The sequence below is a fragment of the Spea bombifrons genome, chromosome 11 (assembly GCF_027358695.1).
Source record: "Spea bombifrons isolate aSpeBom1 chromosome 11, aSpeBom1.2.pri, whole genome shotgun sequence".
Taxonomy (NCBI): Eukaryota; Metazoa; Chordata; class Amphibia; order Anura; family Pelobatidae; genus Spea; species Spea bombifrons.
The window spans coordinates 20,028,399-20,051,101 of record NC_071097.1 but is presented as its reverse complement, the minus strand read 5'-3'; the positions used below and the strand labels follow the sequence as shown (position 1 = coordinate 20,051,101).

The window sequence follows — 22,703 nt, the reverse complement described above, 5'->3', positions numbered from 1 at the left end:
GGTGCACACTTGGCTGAGCATTCATTACTGCATGCTATCAGGCGTCAACGTGACTCGCGAGCAGCGAGCAACCTTTGGTGGTTTAGGGCTCAGAAAGCATAAAATAACATGATGGTGGGGTAACCGAGCATGGCATGATAGATGGTGCTGCATGAAAGCTGTTTACAGCCCCATGTCTGTACAATCTGTAACGCTTAGTGTGTGCAGCTCGACGTCCTGTGTGCTAATTTGTGAGCATCATCCATTTTCTGAGTAGACAGTGAAGTGCGTGCTGGATCCAATCTCAGCTTTTGGAATAGAATTTACGCCAGATCAGCATTTTATACTGAACCGATCACACACAGCGTTATCGTTAATAAGTGGCTCTGATAAAGTCTTTACAACGTGGCATATCCTAATAAAGGAGCTTTATTTCTTCATATATTTATGGTTTTAGTTTGGTATGTTAGCATATAAACAAGCATCTTAACACAGATTTTCGTATTTTGCAGATTTCCGCATAAAAAAAACTTCTAATTACATTACTTTTTCCAATTTCACATAGCCAATTCTTTTAATGAATATCTGTATTTTTATTTATATATCGACAATAGAGCTTTCGGTTTGTTACAGTACTATAAAGTGCAATAATTATACAGACATTATGAACATTATGAAAGGGTAAGGAGTAAGTATACAGACACACTCTATATAGACAAAAGTATTGGGACACCTGACCGTTACACCAACAGGGACATCACATTCTAAATACATAGACATTAATATGTAGTTGCCCCCCCCCCTTGCAGCTATAACAGCTTCCACTCTTCTGGGAAGACTTTCCACAATATTATGGAATTTTGGACGAGAATGCCTGGCTCTCAATCTCCGTTCCATTTCATCCCAAAGGTGTTTGTGGGGTTGAGGTCAGGGTTCTGTGCAGGCAGTCAAGTTCTTCCACACCAGACCCATCCAACCATGTTTTATGGACCTTACTTTGTGCACAAGGACACAGTCATGCTGGAATAGAAAAGGGCCTACCCCAAGTTGTTCCCACAAAATCGGAAGCATAGCATTGTCCAAAATGTCTTGGAATCTGAAAGCAAGGTCAACAAAGACATGGTTGGATGAGTTTGACGTGGAAGAACTTGACTAGCCCACGCAGAGCCCTGACCTCAACCCCTCACCTTTGGGATGAACCGGAGTGGGGAATGGAGATTGCGAGCCAAGCCCTCTCGTCCAACATCAGTGCCTAACCTCACAAATGGTCTACTGGATGAATGGGCAAAAATTCCTACATAAAACACTCCAAAATCTTGCGGAAAGCCTTCCCAGAAGAGTGGAAGCTGTTATAGCTGCAAAGAGGGGACCAACTACATATAAATGTTTATGTATTTAGACACAATTTCATAAAAGCCCCTGTTGGTGTAATGGTCAGGTATCCCAATACATTTGTCCATATAGAGAGTGTCTGTGTTTATGTATACTTACTCCTTACCCTTGTACATTATATTACGTTACATTTATAAATAATTTATATTTATATATAAATATTTATATATACTGCATTCAGATATGGTGGTTAACCTAAGGGAGGACAAAAGTACTAGGCATAGCTATTAAATGATAAAGATGATGCACTTAATTAAACTGAGGATAATACATAATAAAAAGTTATAACGATTACAGCTTAGGAAACAGACTGTGCCTTTGATGTTCTTGGCACACATTCCAACAATATTCCTTGGGGAGTCTTACCTTCAAAAGAAGTTCTTTAGCCAAATGTGACATTAGGATTCGATCACACCATGATGGACATCGTGTATTCATGTATTGCTTTCCTTGACTGCTGTCTTCGCTGTATGGATAACTAGAAAACAGTCAATGCAAATAGATGTCACTGAACTGCAACTCATTCGCCCTTAGGCAAAGACGTTTATCAAAATGGTTTATCTGAACTAAACTTGTGTTGTGGATCGTGAAATCCAATAAGAGGAGAACCAAAGACATTTGGTTCTTGTAGAAATTCTTGTATAATTCCTTAGTTTTAGTATTTAATAATGAATGTCCACAATTAGAATTTTTACAAGACAGTTTAAAAATCCAGTACATCAGTGGTCCAAAAAGAAATGTTGGGGTTCCAGCATTTGGTTCTAGAGACTGCATGACATGAAATGCATCAGGATAAAAGGAAGCGTAAGGAAAACCATGGGCAAATAATAAAAATGCGTAGGGGATAAACATAGTTTCCAGAAAAGGTCAGTAATGTTTTGTATTAAACATTTGAGACATTTGTAATGGTACTAGACGTTCTCCATAGATTCCATGACATTAATTTTCATAGTATGACCTGAAGGAACTGTAGGTGCACTCCAGGCATCAGCAATGGCTTACAATTTGCCGGAATATGCAATTAACTTTAGGTACACTAATTATAAGCCATAAATCAGTCTTCATAGCACGCAGAGTTGGCTTTTTAGCGTGCCTATAGAAAGCTGATTAAAAGCAAATAAAAATGATCACAATTTATAAGTGGGTAATTTGGTGTCTTCAGCAGACATAAGACCAAGTCAAAAGCTCTACAATCTATTTATCTGCAACATTAATAGGTTTCTGCAGGAAGGGTGTGAGTTAACTATCACTGATCTCTATGCAATCAGACTAGATTAAGTATTGAGTTACAAGACCTGAAAAAAGCAAGTACTGGTTTAACATTATTGACAAATTATCAGTTATTCTAAAGCAGATTTAGAACAAAGAAAAAAAAACTCTTGTGTTTTCAAAGAAAGCCATTTATTACCATACCTGACACATTTGCAATTGATATAACATGGTAATTGAAGCTTTCCTAAGGCCTTTAATACCCAACGGACACATTACCATATTTTAAATATATAATTACACGATGTATACAGTGCCTGTCCATATTTTCATATGTCTACGAGAGTGGTTAGGAGAGTTTGACAGCTAACGGTACTAAAAGCTAAAAATGTATTATTTTAATTATACATCATTATTTCAGAAGTCCTAACTCAACAAATGTCATTTTGTGACATTTGTAGAATGGTAAATTATATAAGCAATTAAAGGGATTATGTTTGTATGAAGATAAACTACAAAATGCCTTTAAGATATCAGTGCTTCTGTGGTGGCAGTTCCATTGAGGTGGACTAGAGGGGCTTCTATCAAAGAACCGATTGGGTGATCAGCCTCCCAGTCGTCCTGCTGCTCAGAGGACTGGTTGGGGAGACCAGAGATCTCCCCTGTAACTGCCGGCAGACCTCTTCAGTAACGCTTCCTCCTTCACAGTTTGTATCCTTTCTGCTGATAAGACATCATCATCACCTGCATTCAGTAGGTCATGTTCAGACAAGGACAAAGTGTTCTTCTATCACTGTCAGCAGTTGCACAGACCTCCACCAGCTACTGTTGAGGGGTCCAAGGCAGAGCTACCATGGGCCCTAAAGTAAGCCTGGTCCCAGTACAGCTGTCAGGGGACACATTCTACAAGTATGTTGCCCATTCTCAAGTACAATAGGACCAAAGCCTGGCTCCCCCTATTTATTGGTGGAAAGTACACAAGGGGTTTGCCTTAGAGGCAATCAAAGCTCCCTATAATAAGCACATGTAGTTACATGACCATGTAAAGTGAGAAAAGCGTTCCATGCACCAATGTTTTCTGCTTTTTTGTTTAAATTATCACGCACAGGGTAAGAGTTTTTTTAATCACATTTAGAAGACAATTTGGATTGTGTAGGTTACACAGGGAAGAATGCGCTGATGCGTCAACAGAAACTTATTTATCACCCTGCTTGGTGTGATAATAAAATAGCATTCTTCCAAATGGGTTTACAAGCTACGCCAACATTAAAAAGGCATTAGCTGTGGCAACAAGCCAAGTACAGTGTATTGAGTTGTACTGTGAGAAACCATTGGTATCTGTACCTTTTCCACCTCATCAAACCTTACAAGGCTCATCTCAAAACACATTATGGGAATTCAATTTGCTACTTCACTGCAATAGAAACCCACACACTGTTTCAGAGGGTCTATGAAATAGGTTTTCTCTCCGTAACACATCTATAAGCTTTTTATCTTAAAAGGGCACCAATCAGAAAAGCATTATCAATGTTCTTTTGGATAGGGAATAGGTTTTCTTTAGCACATAGTCACATAGTTGCTACAAATGCATAAGTGAAACAGTTTTTTTTCTAACTGCTATTTTACAGCTCATGGAATCTCAAATATAAAATGTAAATATTTAAGGAGGAAAAATGCATGAACAGAGTTTCCATTGGTAAAACAGTGGATGTTTCTAGAAATAAAACTGCATATATAAAAGCTATTGCATTATTATTTTCTTTACTGACCTCGATAACAAATTAGGCTGCTTAGTGAGATACCTGGTGGTAGCCCCCCTGACATCCATCAGACAGTAGCGCCAGGTACATGAGCTTGTGCAAGCACTGCTGTGTGCAAACACTCACAATACATTCTCTAGGGGATGGGACCAGCAAACCATGTTTTTCTTACCAGATACTATGTGGCATCATAAAGCAAAAAAACAAATTGGCTTAATGTTCAGCTTACGATACACGTTAATGCATGGGCTGAAGAAGAGCGTACCGATATGACATTTACAAGAACCTACAATTCATTTTTGGAAACCGTAGCAAACCATATTTCACAGGAAGATTTGTGCAAGTTTAAACATAATATTTAGTTAGCACCCAACCTACTGGAAGTTTAAAGGTGTTGCTCCAATTACACAGAATTGTTGACATACTACATTTGCAACACAAACCTTAGCAGAATTCTCATTGTATTACCTTTTAGTTAGCTTTTTTCTTATTATATTTTCCAATAGAATGTCACATCATATCTGTAACATCACTTTAAAACAGCTAGCACGATAGCTTTAATTGAATGAACAAAGCAGCCTCATATAGACAGAATAGCTCTCTGTATTCCATCCCTATTATCTGTTTTATACATAAACAAAACAACTAACAATTCGATCTATTGTTACAGAGAGGGCCTTTCTAAACATGGCGTTTAGTTCTAGAAGGAACAATGGTCTGCAGAAGCATCATAATCAGCAGCTATTCTGTAAAGCCAGCAACAATAATACTTTTAAAAATATATTAGGGGAGATTGATTTCCTTTTGGTGAAAAATGCACCAGCTGAGCATCCATATTGCTTTATTGTCCCATTATTGGCCTGTGGCTTTATCTGAGCAAAATGGGTAGACTAGATGGGCCAACGGGTAAGTATCTGCCATCAAATTCTATTTTTCTACTCAATAGAAATAAAAATGTCAATATTTTGCATCAACTGCTGCTAACATTGACTATGGAGGTTTATTTGTAATTCAAAATTTGGGAAAAAGGTCCTGTCTTCTGCTAAAAAGGCAACGTTTCCCAGAACGCAACTGACCCCCTGTGCCTTTCTCTTAAAAGAGTTTTCTTTTCCTCTTGTGGACTATTCTATAACTGGTGGGAAAACTTTGAAAATGTTCACAAATACCTGGTGAACACATGAAGTATGCTGGCTTTAATGTAAAGTTTATATTCTATGCCATACAGTGATGCTGGAAGCATATTACACTGAAATATGGAGATGAGCAAGCTATTGAGTTCTCCAGTCTAATGCCTTATAATGTCCAATGCCAAATGTTTTGGTTCATCTCATCAGGAGTGGTGGCTGGTGGTCGGGAATAAAGCTTCCTTCCCTTCCATCTCTGGGTCCTTTGTGAAGTGCATAATGACCCTCTACATGGAGTGAGCCTTACTCAGCTCATGGAAGGCAATGGAATGAGGCCTAGGAATCTAGCTGGCTTGTGTTGCACTACAGCCAGAAAGACGGATACGATTGGAAAGGCACATGAGTCTTCAGTAGAGAAGCAGAAGACACCACAGCTCTCTATATGAGTTACTGAACCACCATTTATGTTGGCTCCATGGTCTCGCTAGCTATGATAAAGATGTAATTTGATGGTAAAGTGCCTGGGAAGTTAGCTATGCATTACCTAACACTCTGCCATTCAAAGAGTTAAACAAATGAGGAGAGCAAACACTGGCCAACAAAGATTGCAGTTACACTGTGTTTAACAGCTGCTACTTTCTAATGCTACAGCAAAACCATGGTGACCAGGCTAACAATCACAGTTAAAAGGTTGCCATAAAAAAGAGGTCAACTGGGAAATCCAGTAGCAAAGGGTAAATAAAGCCTGAGCCATAACTCCACACAGTGCACAGTAGGAAGGTCAAGAGACTGGCATAATTTAACCCAGAGTCTTCCATGGTTATACAATGCTTCTAGATAATAAAAAGACATTAGGAATAAAAAGAAAAAGGCTGAGGTCAGTGGATAGGGTGCCAGACTGGCCATAAAACCCATGAATTCCACATATTACAGGACAATCTCTGACAAATGCCCAGCACTATGTAAAAAAATACAATAAATCTAGTTACATTAGATTCAATTTTACACAAATGCTAAGACCAGGGTTTCACAATTAGCAATTATATTTCATACATATCCAAATTTAAATCGCGTAAAGTTATCAGCCTAACATTTCAAGAAATGCTGTTAATATACAACTTTGAGATGTGGCTTACCTGTACCGATAAATAAAAATAAAATAAATCAAAGCCTAAAAAGTCCACTTTGTAGGACTACACATGTACGACACATATTTTTTTTGTTTGTGCTCAGTTAAATGATCACACACCACTGCTTGCCTGTGGCCAGAATAAAAAAATGACAGCTAGCGTGTAAATTGTGACACAATGGGTGCGACTTGATGACATGTCAAGTTTCCAGACTTTGGGCAGAAAAAATAAAACGAACTCCCAGATTACACAGTCAACATGCGCTAATTGCTCAAACACAAATACACGTTGAGTACATGTAATTGTAAAAGTCCTTCCAATAATTGCCCCCACTTGTCAAATGAGTGATCATATGTTTTCTATTATATATATATATATATATATATATAATATATATATAATAATAATTACAAGAAAAATTCACAAAGTAACACAAGGGCACGGCATTTTTTTACTTTTTAAAATAAAGTTAATCCGGTCAAGAAATTATATATTTAGTTATAATTCTTATTGTTATTGTTACTATCAAAAATAAGTATTAAATAATAAATATACCGTATATATAAGTAGTATATCTTGGCATCTAGTAAATGTAATCAGGCAATGCAAGGATTAATTAGTGAATGCTGTTTCTTAGCTTGTTTAGAGTTCAGACTTGTCTACAAATATGTATCATTTTAACATTTTAATTTTCTACAGTTGCCAATGTATTGTTTAGGTAGATTTTTCCTTTGGCTTTTATTGTAGATTTATTTTTTACTTGTCGCTATCTACATCTCCGAATTTGGTTTTAGCCAAGTCACTAAATTCCAAGCCATTTGTTAATCACCTGCATTAGAACCGACTCAGGATCACTGAATCAAGCCCTATGGGTGTGCTACACAATTATGAATGCATAAAAAGGTGGACATGCCAGTGATGTAGAACGACCAGATATTTGCATGGTTCGGCAAAGGCAAAGACATCACTGACGTTTTGGACCCTGTTACACGTAAAAATAACCGGTAGTGTGATTAAGTAAAAAAACAAACAAAAAAAATAACGGACAAATTTATTAAAAAGCTCATTTGGTAACCATAACAAGTAACCCAACTATATTATAATACATACCTAAGGTGGCAGGAGCCCAAGGACCCATAACATAGTTTCACTAATAGTTTAGCAAATAGATCTCTCTATATCCCAACAAACACTTTGTAAATAAATAATAGTTTTATTGCTGTAATAATGATCCTAATTCATCAATGGAATGGCAACAAAAATACAAAATACACACATATAGTGGAACTGACTATACTCGGTTAGAAATTAGGGCATTTACGGGGCTTTCCAGAAATCAATTACATCTTAAACACATTGTTGTTTCAGGCACATATCAAAACAGCATGCCTATATCACACACACACACTAACTAATATATATATATATATACATATACACACTTACACACACACTTAATTATATAGATATGTATACATGTTCAGCTGGTTAATTGCATGACAGTTTAATGCCATGGCAAACAAGAGCAGGTCACTTTAAGGAAATGATTAATGCGTCAGATTACAGAGTATGCAGACTTATCTGAAAGTAAACTTGTATGTGGGTGTGAACCTCTGGAAAAAATCAGCTCCTATCTCTGCTATATTACAGCTACAAGAGTAATTATCATAATTAATGGAGAAAGGTGATAAAGTTAACAATTGCCCACCTGTATCTTTGATAACCACTATTTCTTCATTCCTCCTTCACACCTAAGTCTCCTTCCCCTTAATGATTAGCAAGTAGTCCGGCCCTGTACTCGAGCCTGTGCGGAGTCCACTGTTTGTTCATGGTGGTCAGGAAGTCCTTGCCGTCTCTGGCAAGCTGCGGATTTTAGCTTTGCATAGGCCGGATAGTGTCGCTATGGTTCCCATGAGATTACAAAAAATAACATGAAAATATCAGGCTCTAAACTGTCCCCCCCCTTATATGGCTGCATTTCACATGCAGTGGCACATATTGACATAGGCCACCTAGGTACAGGGCCTAGGCCAGGATGTCCAGGGGATCGAGAACCTGATATCCTCATTCTGCCATCAATCTGACATTTCAGAAATGAAAAATCTTGGTTGAAAAACAAAAAGCACAAGTCATGTGTAGTTGTTTAGTTTTTTTTTTTTGTTTTTTTTTACATTTGGTAGCAGCAAAATCACAGAGAACCAATAATAAAACACCATAGTAGACCATCAAACTACCGATAAATGCTGAACTCTGCTGCTCAGAAAGGATGCAAGCATCCCGCTCTTGTGCAAGCATGAATAGTAGATCTGGTGTTCTTGCTTGCCCAGTGTCACCGCCCTGTAAGATAATTTTATTAATAAATCTAACTGAACAAATTAGAAAGGACTATGCCTTTGCATGAACACGGTTGTCCAAAGTCCATTATTTAGAATTAAAGGAATGGGTGTATATATTACAATGATTTATTTGGTCAGCTTCTGAGGGTGAGCTACTTAAACAATTTTCCCATGGAGGTTTAAGGTGCAACCACTTGTTCTCTCATCATTACAGAACTGCAAGTTTTGGCGGTTGTATGTGATCTTGCTAACAGGCTTCAGTTCCCTATTAAACACCATATGGTGAAAAGCCAACAGTGTGTCACTTACTCTCCCCTTCCCGCCATCTGTCTGAACTCAAAGAGCAGATACTCATTCAAAAAATGCTGAAGTATTCCCGGCAGAAAATTATGATAATAGTGCATTCATAGATATTTCCCCAACATACCAGGGTAGATAATGTCATATCTAATATTCCACTATAACCGGGGATAGCATGAGACCATTATCTTACGGTCAGTTCTAGTTTTGGTATACCCTTTGAATGCATGTACTGTAAGAACCACTGAGTAAATTATTGCTGCTATATCCAAAAGAACAATAGCTTGTTAGTATAGTATTTATATAAGCTAATACTATCTGATAGCAGTATAAGAAAAGACTAGTGGTACACATAAATAGGGAATTAAGGATACAAAACGAGGGGACTATCCCCTGTTTACCGGCAATGGTTCCACTTAATAATATAAGGGTATATACAGGGAAGGTAGTTGGTGATATATATTATCTCGCTATACACCTACTTACCTAGCTATTTACACAGTATGATGACCTATGTAGTTAGTGGTTAACAATGGCCCCATCTAAATATTTTGTATGAAAACGTTCTTCTTTATGAAGTTATAATTGTGTTTTTAATTGCTGGACTTTCCTTAAATATTACTATTTTGTAGCAGTATATATTTTGTATTAACATTGTATTGGAATGCGAAATATTTCAAGTAAATATTCATCCACTGATTCTATGACAAAAAGTGTTCCTTTTTTTGTAGCCGGTCTAGCCATGTCCAGTAAATGAGAGGATTAAAGCCTTCTGGCCAGATGCCAGCACTCCATCACTGCCGTGTCATGCCTCTTTGGCTCCAGGACCACAACTAACATGGGAAGGCAAAATTCATCACAAGGGTGAGTAGTGATCAGGCCAGCCAAGCCTGACCTGAGTGATGACGTCTTGAGTAAGCAATGTGAATTTACAACTAGGTCCAGAGCGGGTTTTTTTTTTTTTTTGTAGCTTCCAGACAGTAATAACGGCTCAGGGCGCAGCAAAGAAGAGGCTGCTGGTTGGCATGTAAACTGGTAAGGGTGCTGCTGAATTTAAAGAGCAACTGTCAAACCTTAGATTAAAAACTAGCTAGCACTAAAAGCCAAATATTACATGTATTATTAATTAATGCTGTGTTTTGGAGTTATTAGGCTTATACATTTTAGCTATGGCATTAAGTAAAGGGACGACATGCTTATTCTCGATCATTTCCCATGATCCCTTAGTAAATATCACACTGGAATATTACAGCCCACGTAGTGCATTGGTTTGGCAAAAGAGTACATGTCCCACTACACAATCTGCAGAATGTGTAGAATTGGGCACTTTTTCTCTAAAGCCATTATTACAAATGTCTAAGAGTTATGCAGCATTGCAAACATAGCAAACAGGCTGAACAACATTCTTAGGGCTTTGGGTCAGATGCTAAAATAAGGGCCGGTCTTAGTTTCCAGGCATCCAAAGCAGCCGCATGGGACACCTTAATCAGGGGTACCCGCCGCTGAAGGAGCAGAATCTGTTGGGGAGATCATAGATCTAATCGGCCCACAATTAAAGGAAGCACAAGGTCTGTTCATTCAGATGGCTGCTGCAGTCAGGGCCGGCCTTAGGGGTGTGCGACCTGTGCGACCGCACAGGGCGCCATGGTTGCAGGGGCGCCTGACCGGGACTTAGATTAAAGCATCGTTTTTTTTTTTTGTTTTTTTTTTAAACTTTATTTAACATCATTGATGTTAAATAAAGTTTAAAAAAAAAAACGATGCTTTAATCTAAGTCCCGGTCAGGGGCGCCGAGCGGTTGCTCGTGAAGTTCTCGGCAACCGCTCGGCGCCCCTTACTCTCCGTGACTCCGTCGCGGTGCCAGCATCTCATGTTGAGCGCCGGACTATACCGGCGCTCAACATGAAATGCCGGCAGAGCGAGAAGACGGATGCCTCCCGCTCTTACCGCAGGACTCCGGCAACAAGGTAAGTGGGGGGGGGGGTAGTTTGAAGGGGCAGAGGGGGGGGTAGTTTGAAGGGGCAGAGGGGGGGGTAGTTTGAAGGGGCAGAGGGGGGGGGTAGTTTGAAGGGGCAGAGGGGGGGGGTAGTTTGAAGGGGGCAGAGGGGAGGGGTAGTTTGAAGGGGTAGAGGGGAGGGGTAGTTTGAGGGGGGGTAGTTTAAAGGGGCAGAGAGGGCGGGTAGTTTGAAGGGGCAGAGAGGGGGGGTAGTGAGGGGGGGCGCCAGAGGAGTAGTCCGCACAGGGCGCCACAACGCCTAAGGCCGGCTCTGGCTGCAGTGCTTCCTCACACTGTATGTTGGAAATTGATGCCGACCACCGGGATATGATGTCTGTATATGCATACATGGGAACTCTCCGGGTTTGACCCGAAGATTGCCGCTTCTCCGGGTCAAGACCTGAATCCTCCAGGTCATGGGAGCGCGGTCTTGACACGCCTCACTCCCCGCCCCGCCCATTTTTCCATTAAATTGGGGTGTTTCCCACTGCCGTCAGTGGGAATGCCCCCAACATCATCAGGACCGCCTCTGACGTCAGCCGGAACTCCCACTGACATCAGTGGGAGGTCCCACCGACATCACAGGACTGCCCCATGACATCAGTGGGCAGTCCTGGCCGTGTCCCGCAATGGAAGGTTCTGGGTAGCCGGAGCCCAGAAGTCCCCAGGTATGAGTACATGATGTTTATGTGCGTGAGGGGAGTGTCAGTGAACAGTGTTAGAACAGTACAGTACAATTCTACAATGAGTGTATGTATGTTAGTGTACAATTCTAGACTGTGCAGGGTGTTGCTGTACAGTTATAGAATGAGTGTGTGTGTGATATCAGTGTTAGAGTGAGTGTGTATGGGGGTGTCAGTATACAGTGTTAAACTGGGTGGAATGTCTATGTACAATGCTAAGGTGTGTGTTAGTGTACATCGCTGGAGTGTCAGTGTATGGTGTTCGACTGTGTGTGTGTTTTAGTGTATGATCCAGCAAGGTGGTGTGCAGAACGACATGCAGGGAGCAGAGCACTGAGCAGTGAGGAATCTATACAAAGTTAGGGGGCAGAGCAATTATTTCCTGTGCCTGGGTGTGATGCACCATGTGTACATGGCTTTGTATGGCTTCTTCACCGCTCAATTTTGCCATCGGCGCAAGAGAACATTCTTTCCCGGGGTGCTACTTGGTCTAGGTGTGGCTCTGACTGAAATGCTGTCACTGTCTTGACAAGGATATAAAAGAAACCATTGCTGCTTCTGTGGTGCAGGGGGCTCCAAACCCTTATTTGCGCACGAGTAGGCCCTTTGTGGCTAAAACTATTGGCATATGCTGCTAATGACTTGTGTAATTATTTGTTACCAGGTACAGTACATGCAAGGTGTTTATTTAACCACACATCTGGGTTATTTTAGGATAAACTTGACACTGTTTATTTCCTCCAAATTGGACACACAAAAAGTAATATAAAATTCACACACTAGGAATAATGTGCTCTGGGATCCAAACAGGGCATTCTTACCTCCCAACAACTGCAATGGTCAATAAAGAGATCATATGGTTAGAAGCGTGACCAGGCCTTCACCCAGACTTTTTATGTTTGCTTTGCATTTGTAAAGGGTGTGGGGTACACATTTCCCAATAGAAAATAAATATTTTGGGTACTTCTATTATTTTATTATAATGGTTAAAAAAAGGTCAAATTTGCCCATCAAGCTCTTCTTGGATGTGGGATATTGGAATTTACCAGGAACACTTGTCAGGGATGTAAAGGGTCTTGCAAATTGGCAAAATGAGCAACAATTCTATCTTTTAAGAAACACAGTCACGCTTTAACGATAATATTTTGAAGGTGATGAAACACCACTAGATCAAACTTTCATTTCCAAGAGCTTGGAAGGGCCCTGTAGAGAATGACAAAATGTCAGATTTTGCTTGTTTTTAATTAGTCTACCTTTCTTATCCTCACCTGACATTTCACTTAAATGCTCAAGAGGTTGAAGCTTCTGTACCAGAGGACAGAGCAATGCATTATGCATCCCGCTGGAGTAAAAAGGGTTAACACACTCATTAGAACATAACTAATTGCTTTTTATCTTTGACTAATGCATCCATCTATTTGGTCATGTATGCTTATTCAATTTAGACTGTTCTCTAATTGAAAGCCTGTATAGGCTAATCTTTCAAAGTGACATTTCCGTACAGAACGGTTACCTCTGCTAAGCAACGAGGATCACACATGTCCTCTCGGCACTCGCACATCAGCGGAAAATCAGCTGTTTGTCTTAACTGTGCCAATGCAATGTTCAATCTTTTTGTCAGCGTATCATGTGCTCCATGTAATGGAGTTTCTAACATCAGCGCTAGATTATTAACATGTCTAGTGTTCCTACTTTATCTTTGGAGTCTTCCCTTCAGTTAACTCATTGAAGTGATGGGGAAGTAATATGAGAGCGTTTTCTAGAATATAAAACATTTTACATTATCCGCTTTTTATTCACGATCTGCCGGCATTCTGCCTGTGCACCACCTTCTCTTTGAATGTTTAACCCCTACACACATATGGGCTTACAATGCATTGTCATTAATGGGTTTAAGGACAACCCGTTGTCCTTAAGGGGTTACAACAATTGTAAAGATCAGGGAGGTATCAGTAGTCTACCTGTCTGTAGGGGTGCCTGGCATTTAAGTTGATCCCTGCACAATGAATACACCCGATGCCACAAAATCTTATAAAGATGTGATGTCTGATGTTGTGACATAAACATTAATATTTTGGGGTAGTAACGATTTCTATGCAGATGAATTAAATTATTTTGTGGCCTGCACGACATTTGGTTTAATTTGCCTCAGCATGCTTCAAGTGCAGGTTAACTGCAAAATAAAAGCAGTAATTACCTACAATTCATAAGGGTCCATCTCTGTGTGTATGTCTTGCAGATTCCTAATGTTAAAGGACTATCTTTCTATAATCTCCTCTAAATCAAAGTACCCCTTACCCACCCACATCTAGTGAAGGTACATAACTAATGATGGACATCGAGATTTACAAACTTGGGCTTTACTCTTATCATAATCAATCAATAAGAGCAATTCAGAGTTGGTGTAACCTCGACAAGCTGAGTGCTCGTCTCCCGCGGGACAGGTGCAATCAGAATCCCAGCTGGCCTCCGAGAAAGAGCCAGATTATAGTAACTAGAACAAATGCTTCAGTGCATTAAGTACAAGGAGATTTTGGCCGGAGAATAATCATGATACATTCACTAGCTGACAGTTTGGATCTTGTGGATGTTTTCCTGGACAAGTTTAGAGTCATCTTGGATTGCGGTGGCCCAGAAGTTTTGTGATTTAGAGAATTTCAGATTTTAATACTCTGCAAACAGTGGTGTTCACAGTTGGTTTAGGCTTTATAAGACATCTCTTAGTTGTGGACCATAAAGGTTCGTGAGGGTTCTAAAGTAAAAATGAAGTATTAAGTAGGAGGAATACTTCGAACACCAACAATTCCACAACTATTCTCAACGTACCTCTTTACTTACTTGATGATGCCACCGAAATATGACAGCCATGCATGCCTTGACACAATAGAAGTGCTACCCTGAATCAACTGTCTGCTTAAATGTACCAATAGGACCAATAGATCAAAAGTGGTAGAAATTTTAATCGAAAAGGACAGTTATCTCACCAGAAATCACTATATAGGACTTTGGCTCACTCACTATGTAAAGTAACATCAAACATGCAAGCTCTGGCATTAGTCTAGTACTATGGGTAGAAAGCCTTTAAATACTAAATAAAATTTCAACCTGTGCAGGTTCTGACAAAAGACAAAATGATTTTCTTACCTGGGTGGAAATGTGATATCCAGTTCATACAATCTGTCTTTAAAGACAGACAACTCCTTGTCAAATTCTAAAAGCTGAAAGCAAATATAAAAAAAAGGATTATAAAAACAATTTTCTCAAGGTTATAATTTTCTTTAGCAATAAGAGACAGACCTAGAAGAGAAGATCTTCTTACATTACTCATTGGGGAAACATAATATTGAGATGGAGGTCCCTGGGCCAATCTACTCCTTCTCCAGCCACTGTAGATTGGACCTGTATTTAATACTGCTCAGTTCCATTAACCTTGCACAAGCATACAGACAGGTAGAGGAGGATGGAACATGTCACATGGCCTGAGCAAGCTGTCTCACAGGCAGGTGTGCTCCACATATTGTACGAATCATCATTCGGTCTTACATGAACTGTACGCTATATGATGTTTAAATCTCCTGAATTCAGTAATAAAAGTTTGGTCTACACTATTCACTCCCATAGTGAACATGGATGATCTTATCTGCAAATCAGTGTCTCTGCTGAGTGTGACGTTAAAGTGAATTAATGAGCAAAAAAAGCTCATAATCTTTAGTGTTATTAGCTATCATTCCCGGTAAGTCTTATTTCCTCTCCATATGCGAATGTCAGCAGAACTGAACTCTCCATGAATGTTCTGTGTTTACTTGCCACTCATTAATCATGTTCCATCTCACAGCTGTGCTGATACCATTGTATGAGTGGCAGAGGTTCCGAATCAAATTAGATTTTGTCCCCTTTTGACTCTTGCTGCCTGATAAATCATTTGTGAGATGTGCAATTAGCAGCTACTTGTACAGATTAATTATCTTGTGAAAAGCAGCTACCTGAAGCACCTGCATCGGTGCCACAATGCTGCTGCCGCCGCCGCCATTCATTTCAATGAGTTTATCACTGTAGAAAGCGTGTATCAATCTCAGGGATAGACATGCTCAGGTATCATGAAAAAGGGTATGCAGCACTCAAGCAACAGTTGTGGAGAACACCAATAATTTATTCCTAGGAGATACAATGGAACCTTAGGACACACAGATGGATTAAAATTGAAAAAAACTTCAAAGATATTGAAACATTTACTGGTCTTTGAAACTGGTAAAAATGAAAGAATAATAATTCTGGAGTGAACTCAAAAAAACCCTGTGCGTGTCTGTCAGGAGCTGAACTAACTCCATTAATTTGGCTTCTTCCCCCTCATGCCAAGCCAGGCATTGATTTTAATCTCAGTTTAGGCTCACGCTGGCTTGCCCAGCCTTAGTGTTTCCAAAGAACTCTAGCAATGCATGTGACTTATCAATAGTTCGGAAGGGGTGGCTGCACAATTAACACAATCCAGATGAGAAACATCACAAGGAATTTTATTGATCTATAGGAGGCTGACCATATTTTAGTTGCTCTCAACACTTACACTTAGAACATATGTTTTGTTTTAAGGCTTCCTATGGGGTAAAAAACAGCTACATCAGACTTTGAGCCAGGGTTGGAAATTGTGAAGAATGATATTTTAGACTACCAGTATAGCTTATTCTAGGCTTCAATGTATGAAATGATTTGGGAGCAAAAGTTGCCTTATTACCATAGCGACCAATGGAATGATCCACTGATAAGACCACTTTTACAAACCAGAATCTCTTTTTATACATAACTCCCATTGTCTCTCTATTTATGGTTTCCTAAAGATATGCTTTACTGCATTGTAAAGCATTAGAGCGTAATACAGGTACAGAAAAAACAACAGGGAGACCGAACTAACAACAGGGAGACTAATAAATGCATTACGTTTCTCCCACTCATTTATAGGTACACTGTTAGTGTTACTATGAAGGGAAAGATCATCTGCAATACTGAATAGCAGCTTTAGGGGAATGTATAAAATAGATATTGTGTGATATGGTTGTTCTCTGATTATTGTATTGTCATAATCAAATGACTAATAATTATGTACAGCCTTAGTCAAATGTAACTGGTCTTAATTAAGACACAAATGCTTACAATAAAGTAACGTGACTTGTCGAGATTCTCTCTGTATTAAATGCGGTGGGTTTAATAGATAAAGTAAGAATCCTCAGTCAATAGAAAACAATTTAGCTTGTTTTATCGGGAAGTAGAAAGATACCCTACAAAAGGTCATTGTCCGCTGGGACATGGCCATGAGCTGCCTCGGCTGAAATCACTGTAGTATGAACCCTTTATAACAGGGCAACTTAATTCAGTCATTGGAGTAGAACAACAGCAATTACTCATCAAGACCTGCAGAGCAAAGTCAGAGCATTGTTAGATCAGGAGGTGATATTAGCAGCATTTGTCAAATCCATCCACAGCATTCACTAGAGAATTCACAGCTGTGGAAGGGAAATGAAGTTTGGGGCAAAACAAAAAGGAGAACAAAAAAGAAAAATGATAAGAATCAAATAAATATTAATGCTCAGAAATTTACTCTATATAACTATACATTTATTTTGCTAATACTACGTTCATACAAACCACTAGAGAAAAATATGCCTTTGTAAATCGGGAAAAATAAAAAGTTTAGAGCACTGATAAACAGTTATTCTGATTCGGATTGTATAGTATGTTAACAATTAAGTGCAAATTAATAATCCGTAGGTCTAATTCTGTAAAGGGGAAAATCATAGTATTTAGCTTAACTAAATGTATTTATTAAAACTATGTGTTTCACTGCAGCACAACTTGCATATCAACATTTCTACCTTTTCATCGCTTACCCTTAAAAAGGATGCCAGAATGAATCAAGAAAGATCACACACTTAACAATAACCTAATGGAGAGGAATTATCATGCCGATATAGAGAATAGTGTAAATAGTGTAAAATGTGGAATTTAGGAAAAGTAACAATTCACCTGTTTTGAAAAATCCTTAAATTACGGAAATCAAACCAAAATGCTCTATAATATCAGAAGAACCCCAATATAATCTAACAAAACAGGAGTGAGTACACCCCTAAGTGGAAATGTCCAAGTTTTCCCAAAGTGTCAATATTTGGTGTGGCCACCATTATTTTCCAGCACTGCCTTAACCCCCTTGGGCATGGAATTCACCAGAGCTTCACAGGTTGCCACTGGAGTCCTCTTCCACTCCTCCATGACCACATCACGAAGCTGGTGGATGTTCAAGACCTTGCGCTCCCCCACCTACGGTTTGAGGATGCACCACAAATGCTCAATAGGGTTTAGGTCTGGAGACATGCTTGGCCAGTCCATCACCTTTACCCTCAGCTTCTTTAGCAAGACAGTGGTCGTCTTGGAGGTGGGTTTGGGGTCGTTATGTTGGAATATTGCCCTGCTGCCCAGTCTCTGAAGGGAGGGGATCATGCTCTGCTTCAGTATGTCACAGTACATGTTGAACTGTAGCTCCCCAGTGCCGGCAGCACTCATGCAGGCTCAGACCATGACACTCCCACCACCATGCTTGACCATGGGATTATACTGCCCATGATGTTACAATAGAGCTATATTTAGCTCTATATAGTGTGTTTCCTGTTATTATTCACCTTGGCTCCATAAGACATGACATACTGCACTATTTTTTATTTTTTCTTCATTTTACATATCTCCATCCCCTGGTTATATTGGAAGACCCTTACAGCCGTCATACCCTTAGGCAAAGAATCTTGGAGTGTGTCTGCACCCAAAGTTACTGCTCGCATTGGCTCCTGTGACATTGAAACAAACAGAATAGATATCTTGAACTTACAAGCTTTCAGGTTGCAATGTTGCAGAAAGAAAGCTTTGTATCATTTTAATGCTGCTTCTCTCAGAGGTGAAAAAAGCAATGTTTTGGTTCATAAAAGAACATGTTTCAATTAACTATGAATTCCCTTTAATGACTTGATCAACAGACCGGTGTGCCGAAACGCTGCATTCGAAAATTACGCCTGTGAAAATTATTAAGAAAGTAATTAACATAATAATGAGCTCAACCACATCAAATTTAAAAAAAATGGGGGGAAAAAAAATCAAAACTTTGGTCACGGAGTATCTATTTGAAGGTCTAAGAGGGCAACCGGGAAATCAGCTCTAACTGTAGCTTAGTGCTACAAATAAAATTAACAAAACAACTCTGTATGTGAAGGCTGCTACCACTGTCTGCTAGCTGTGTGTGTTTTGTTGCCAGTTACTCTGAGCTAATCAAGTGGTCTTTGAGGGCTATTTGGATACTGTGCAAGTTTGGGTTAAGTTATTTCATTGCGAGTAATATTGGCCATTTCAGAAGTAGCCATAAAGAAAAAAAAAACAAATTTCACATAGTTCACAGTAAAGGAAAAAAGTCACAACTAAAAAAGCAAATATGAGGAAGCACGTTGAGGACCATCTTACGGGATAGCAAAGCTTCAAGATCAGTGCTAGAAAGGGTTTATGTATGTAAAATGCCAATGCATGTTGCTGGAGATCATTCACATATGACCAACCAACAAGGGCTTTATATTATATTTACTTATTTATTTACGGTTTAAGGCACCAAGGGTGGTTGTGCTGAAGGTTACCAATGCTCTGACAGCAGTATTCTGAAAAACCAAAATGAAGACCATATGGTGGAACTCTTTAGGTTTGGCCCAGAGTTACCCGGTAAGAGGAAGATCTGATTAAGGCGCCAATGAACCGTAATAACGCAAACACTAAAAAGTAACATTTAATGTGGTTGACATGAGGTTTGCTTATTGGCTCTTGCTCTAAAAACGTTTAATACCGATATTGTAAGTGATGTTTCAGTCATCCAACAGATATATAACATATCTATTGTAATGTCTGGTACACCAGGCCTGAAGAAAAGATCTGTACAATGGCATCGGCAGATTGCCGCAGAACATGACAAGCAAACTGAGCTTCTAATTGCCCCCTGACAGTTCCTCAATTGACCCTTTGCAAGCAATGATGTTTAGAGTACAGTAGAGATAACTGTCAGCATAAATAAAAAACTGCACTCATGCCTTCAGGGATAATTAGTACATACAAGCTGGTATTCACCCCAGAATGCCTTTTCATGTAAACATATCACTCCACAAACAACAAATGTAGCAAATGTCTCATTAGACAATAGCAGAAAAACAGGAATTGGTTACTTATATTTCTGATGTTGTGAAAATTGTATCCCTGTCCCTATTCAATTTGCATACATTTGTAGCATTTTTGGTAGGTTAATTTTGTAAAATACAAAATGGTGCAAATGTAGATCTCATTTGACTAGGTACGGTAGGTATCCTGCTATGCAATGAAAAGTGGATATTTTGCAGCAATTTGTCCTTTTTGTTTCTGGCTCTAGGTAATTCTTAAGGCCTAACCTTGATGAGTGTCTCCTGCAAAATGGGCTAAATTGGCCCTGCATACTGAGAGTTATTGTTTAATCCCTCTACCCCTCTTAAATATATTTATTATGAAGAGTCTTCTTGAAGGAAAAAATAAACGGCCCTTCATAAGTGAAGTCAGTAAGTTGAAAATTTCATCTCACCTCGAGTATGTGCAAAACCCATGGTTTAATGAGTAAGCTCCAATAAACCAGGACAAGACTCCAGCTGACCCATGGTCTAACCTTTGTGACCACTGCCCATACTACTGAGCATGAGATACGATTTCATATTTATTTATTTGCACAGGGTGAATTAGACAGTCAGGGAACCCAATGGAATGAGCTGGCCCTCAGATCCGTTGCTCTAAGCCTAGTCAGCATTGGCCATTATGTGCTGTTGTAGCCAATAACCAGTCCCCATTCCAATGTTTGAGTCCAATTCTAGTCTTGTAGTTTATCAACTTTGTTCTGTGGAGCTGTACATAATGAATTAATAAAATGTAGACAGACAATAACCCCCACTCAGACTTCAAACTATATCTTTCTTCTTCAAATGTTTTAATAGATATCCAACAATACTTTGGAATAAAACTAAAGGGCACTTTAAATGAAATATAATATTTTTCTCAATACCGTATTGTGAAAAATAGAATCACAATTTTTATTTGGTGTTTCCGCCTGAACAAAAAGTTAAATGACATTCATTTAAACAGTACATCATGCATTTACTTGTCTGTGTATGTTTCCCTCTATCTTAATTTTGCAGTTTACCTTTTTATTCTTGTTCATTAGTATGTTTTTTTTGTTTTAATAGAATGTTTTGTGTTCCACAAATATTCCTTTTTCTCTAACTTATATTGTGCATTTTTCCAAAATATTACAGAAAAGCAAGCAGTGTTCTTACTAAAAAAAAAAGTGATCAATAGAAATCTCATTTGAGAAATTTGAGATAAGTATTATACCTGGATCCTCGATATTAATGACTTTGGGGGATTATATTTACACTTGACTCTGGTTTAAAAGTACCATTAAACAGACATCATCTCATTGCCGTTTGCAGAAGATAACAAACTACACATCTGAATCTTTTCAGAATGAAAATTGCATTCCTGGTCCTTAGAAAAATTTGATCTATTATAGATTTTTCATAAGCATGATAACCATTTTATGTATCTCCAACATCTATCTCTTAAATTACACAGGAGAAAAAAAAAAAAAAAGAGGACCCAAAAAAAAAATCCTCCCCATGGACAATGATAAAGTAGGTAGCTGATAATAAATATTTGTCAGGTCCTGTCACATCTGCACAAATTCCACTATTAGTGAAGAGACAGCACACGGAACGGAGGAAAAAAAAAAGTGTTTAGAAAAATCAATGAATCTTGAGCAGAAGCAGTTGCTAAACACACACACACAAAAAAACAGCTTTATCCAACAAGCAGCGTGCTGTGAAAATTCCCAAGCCTTGCTTCGGTACAGCTAAGGAAAATTTAATCTTCCCAAATACTCATCAGGGCACTCCATCCTGCAGACCTGACAGCCCCACTTATAATTAATTATACAATTTCGATGGGAATATCGACTAAACAAAGCAATAAATCATAGAAAAAGTCAATAGCCATGGACACATTCAATCATGTCCTAGCCAATGATTACTACTCTTAAAATACAATAATTATTTTCAGGAGCCAGCTCGAATTAAATTTCTGTCAGGCTGGTACAAGACCACGGGTTGATGAAGGATGCAATGGATTTTTTTGGGTTGAATTCGGCACAGGACATTTATCCTTAAAGATAGGTAGTTTGTTTTTAGTGATCATGGTGCCTGCGTTATTTAACTGGACCATGAAGATTAGATTATCTCCTCAGCCTCATTATATCATTTATCTTTTTTGCTTTTGTGGCTGATCCTGAAGATTCTGTGCTTCTGTGGGTCCGTCCAGCTGGATGCACGTGTGGGATTCAATACTAACAGTCCCATCATTTCTCCATATGAAAGCCTATTGGCATGTTGTGATTTACAGCATCTTTGACTCTAACGACCTTGTTCCATGAAATAAATAGTTTTAAAATAAAGCAAAGGCTGCATTATGTAATGAGTGATAATGAAAATAAATAATATTAATATATATATATATGTATATTTTCTCATTACATAAACCATACAGATTATATTCCCTTATCACCCATCCTCCACTGAAATAATATACATAAAAGGGATGAACAAGGCAAGAAGCCCCAAAATATTTCGAACATGGGCTTCCTAGTTTTGCAACTTGTTGGAACTCCAAAAAACTGTGGATAACCACCACTGCCCCCATTTTACAATGAAGTGT

The 22,703-nt window shown here is 38.8% G+C and overlaps 1 protein-coding gene across 2 annotated transcripts in view; it reads right to left on the bottom strand.

Annotated features, from left to right (window-relative positions):
• Positions 1-22,703, bottom strand: part of INPP5A (inositol polyphosphate-5-phosphatase A) — a 199,890-nt gene that overhangs the window by 6,923 nt on the left and 170,264 nt on the right. For both annotated transcript variants that reach the window (XM_053450442.1, XM_053450441.1), the window contains exons 12-13: positions 15,054-15,127; positions 1,738-1,849 (exon numbers count right to left, since the gene is read on the bottom strand). In XM_053450442.1, the coding sequence (XP_053306417.1) occupies positions 1,738-1,849; positions 15,054-15,127 (186 nt within the window). The remainder of the gene's footprint in view (positions 1-1,737; positions 1,850-15,053; positions 15,128-22,703) is intronic.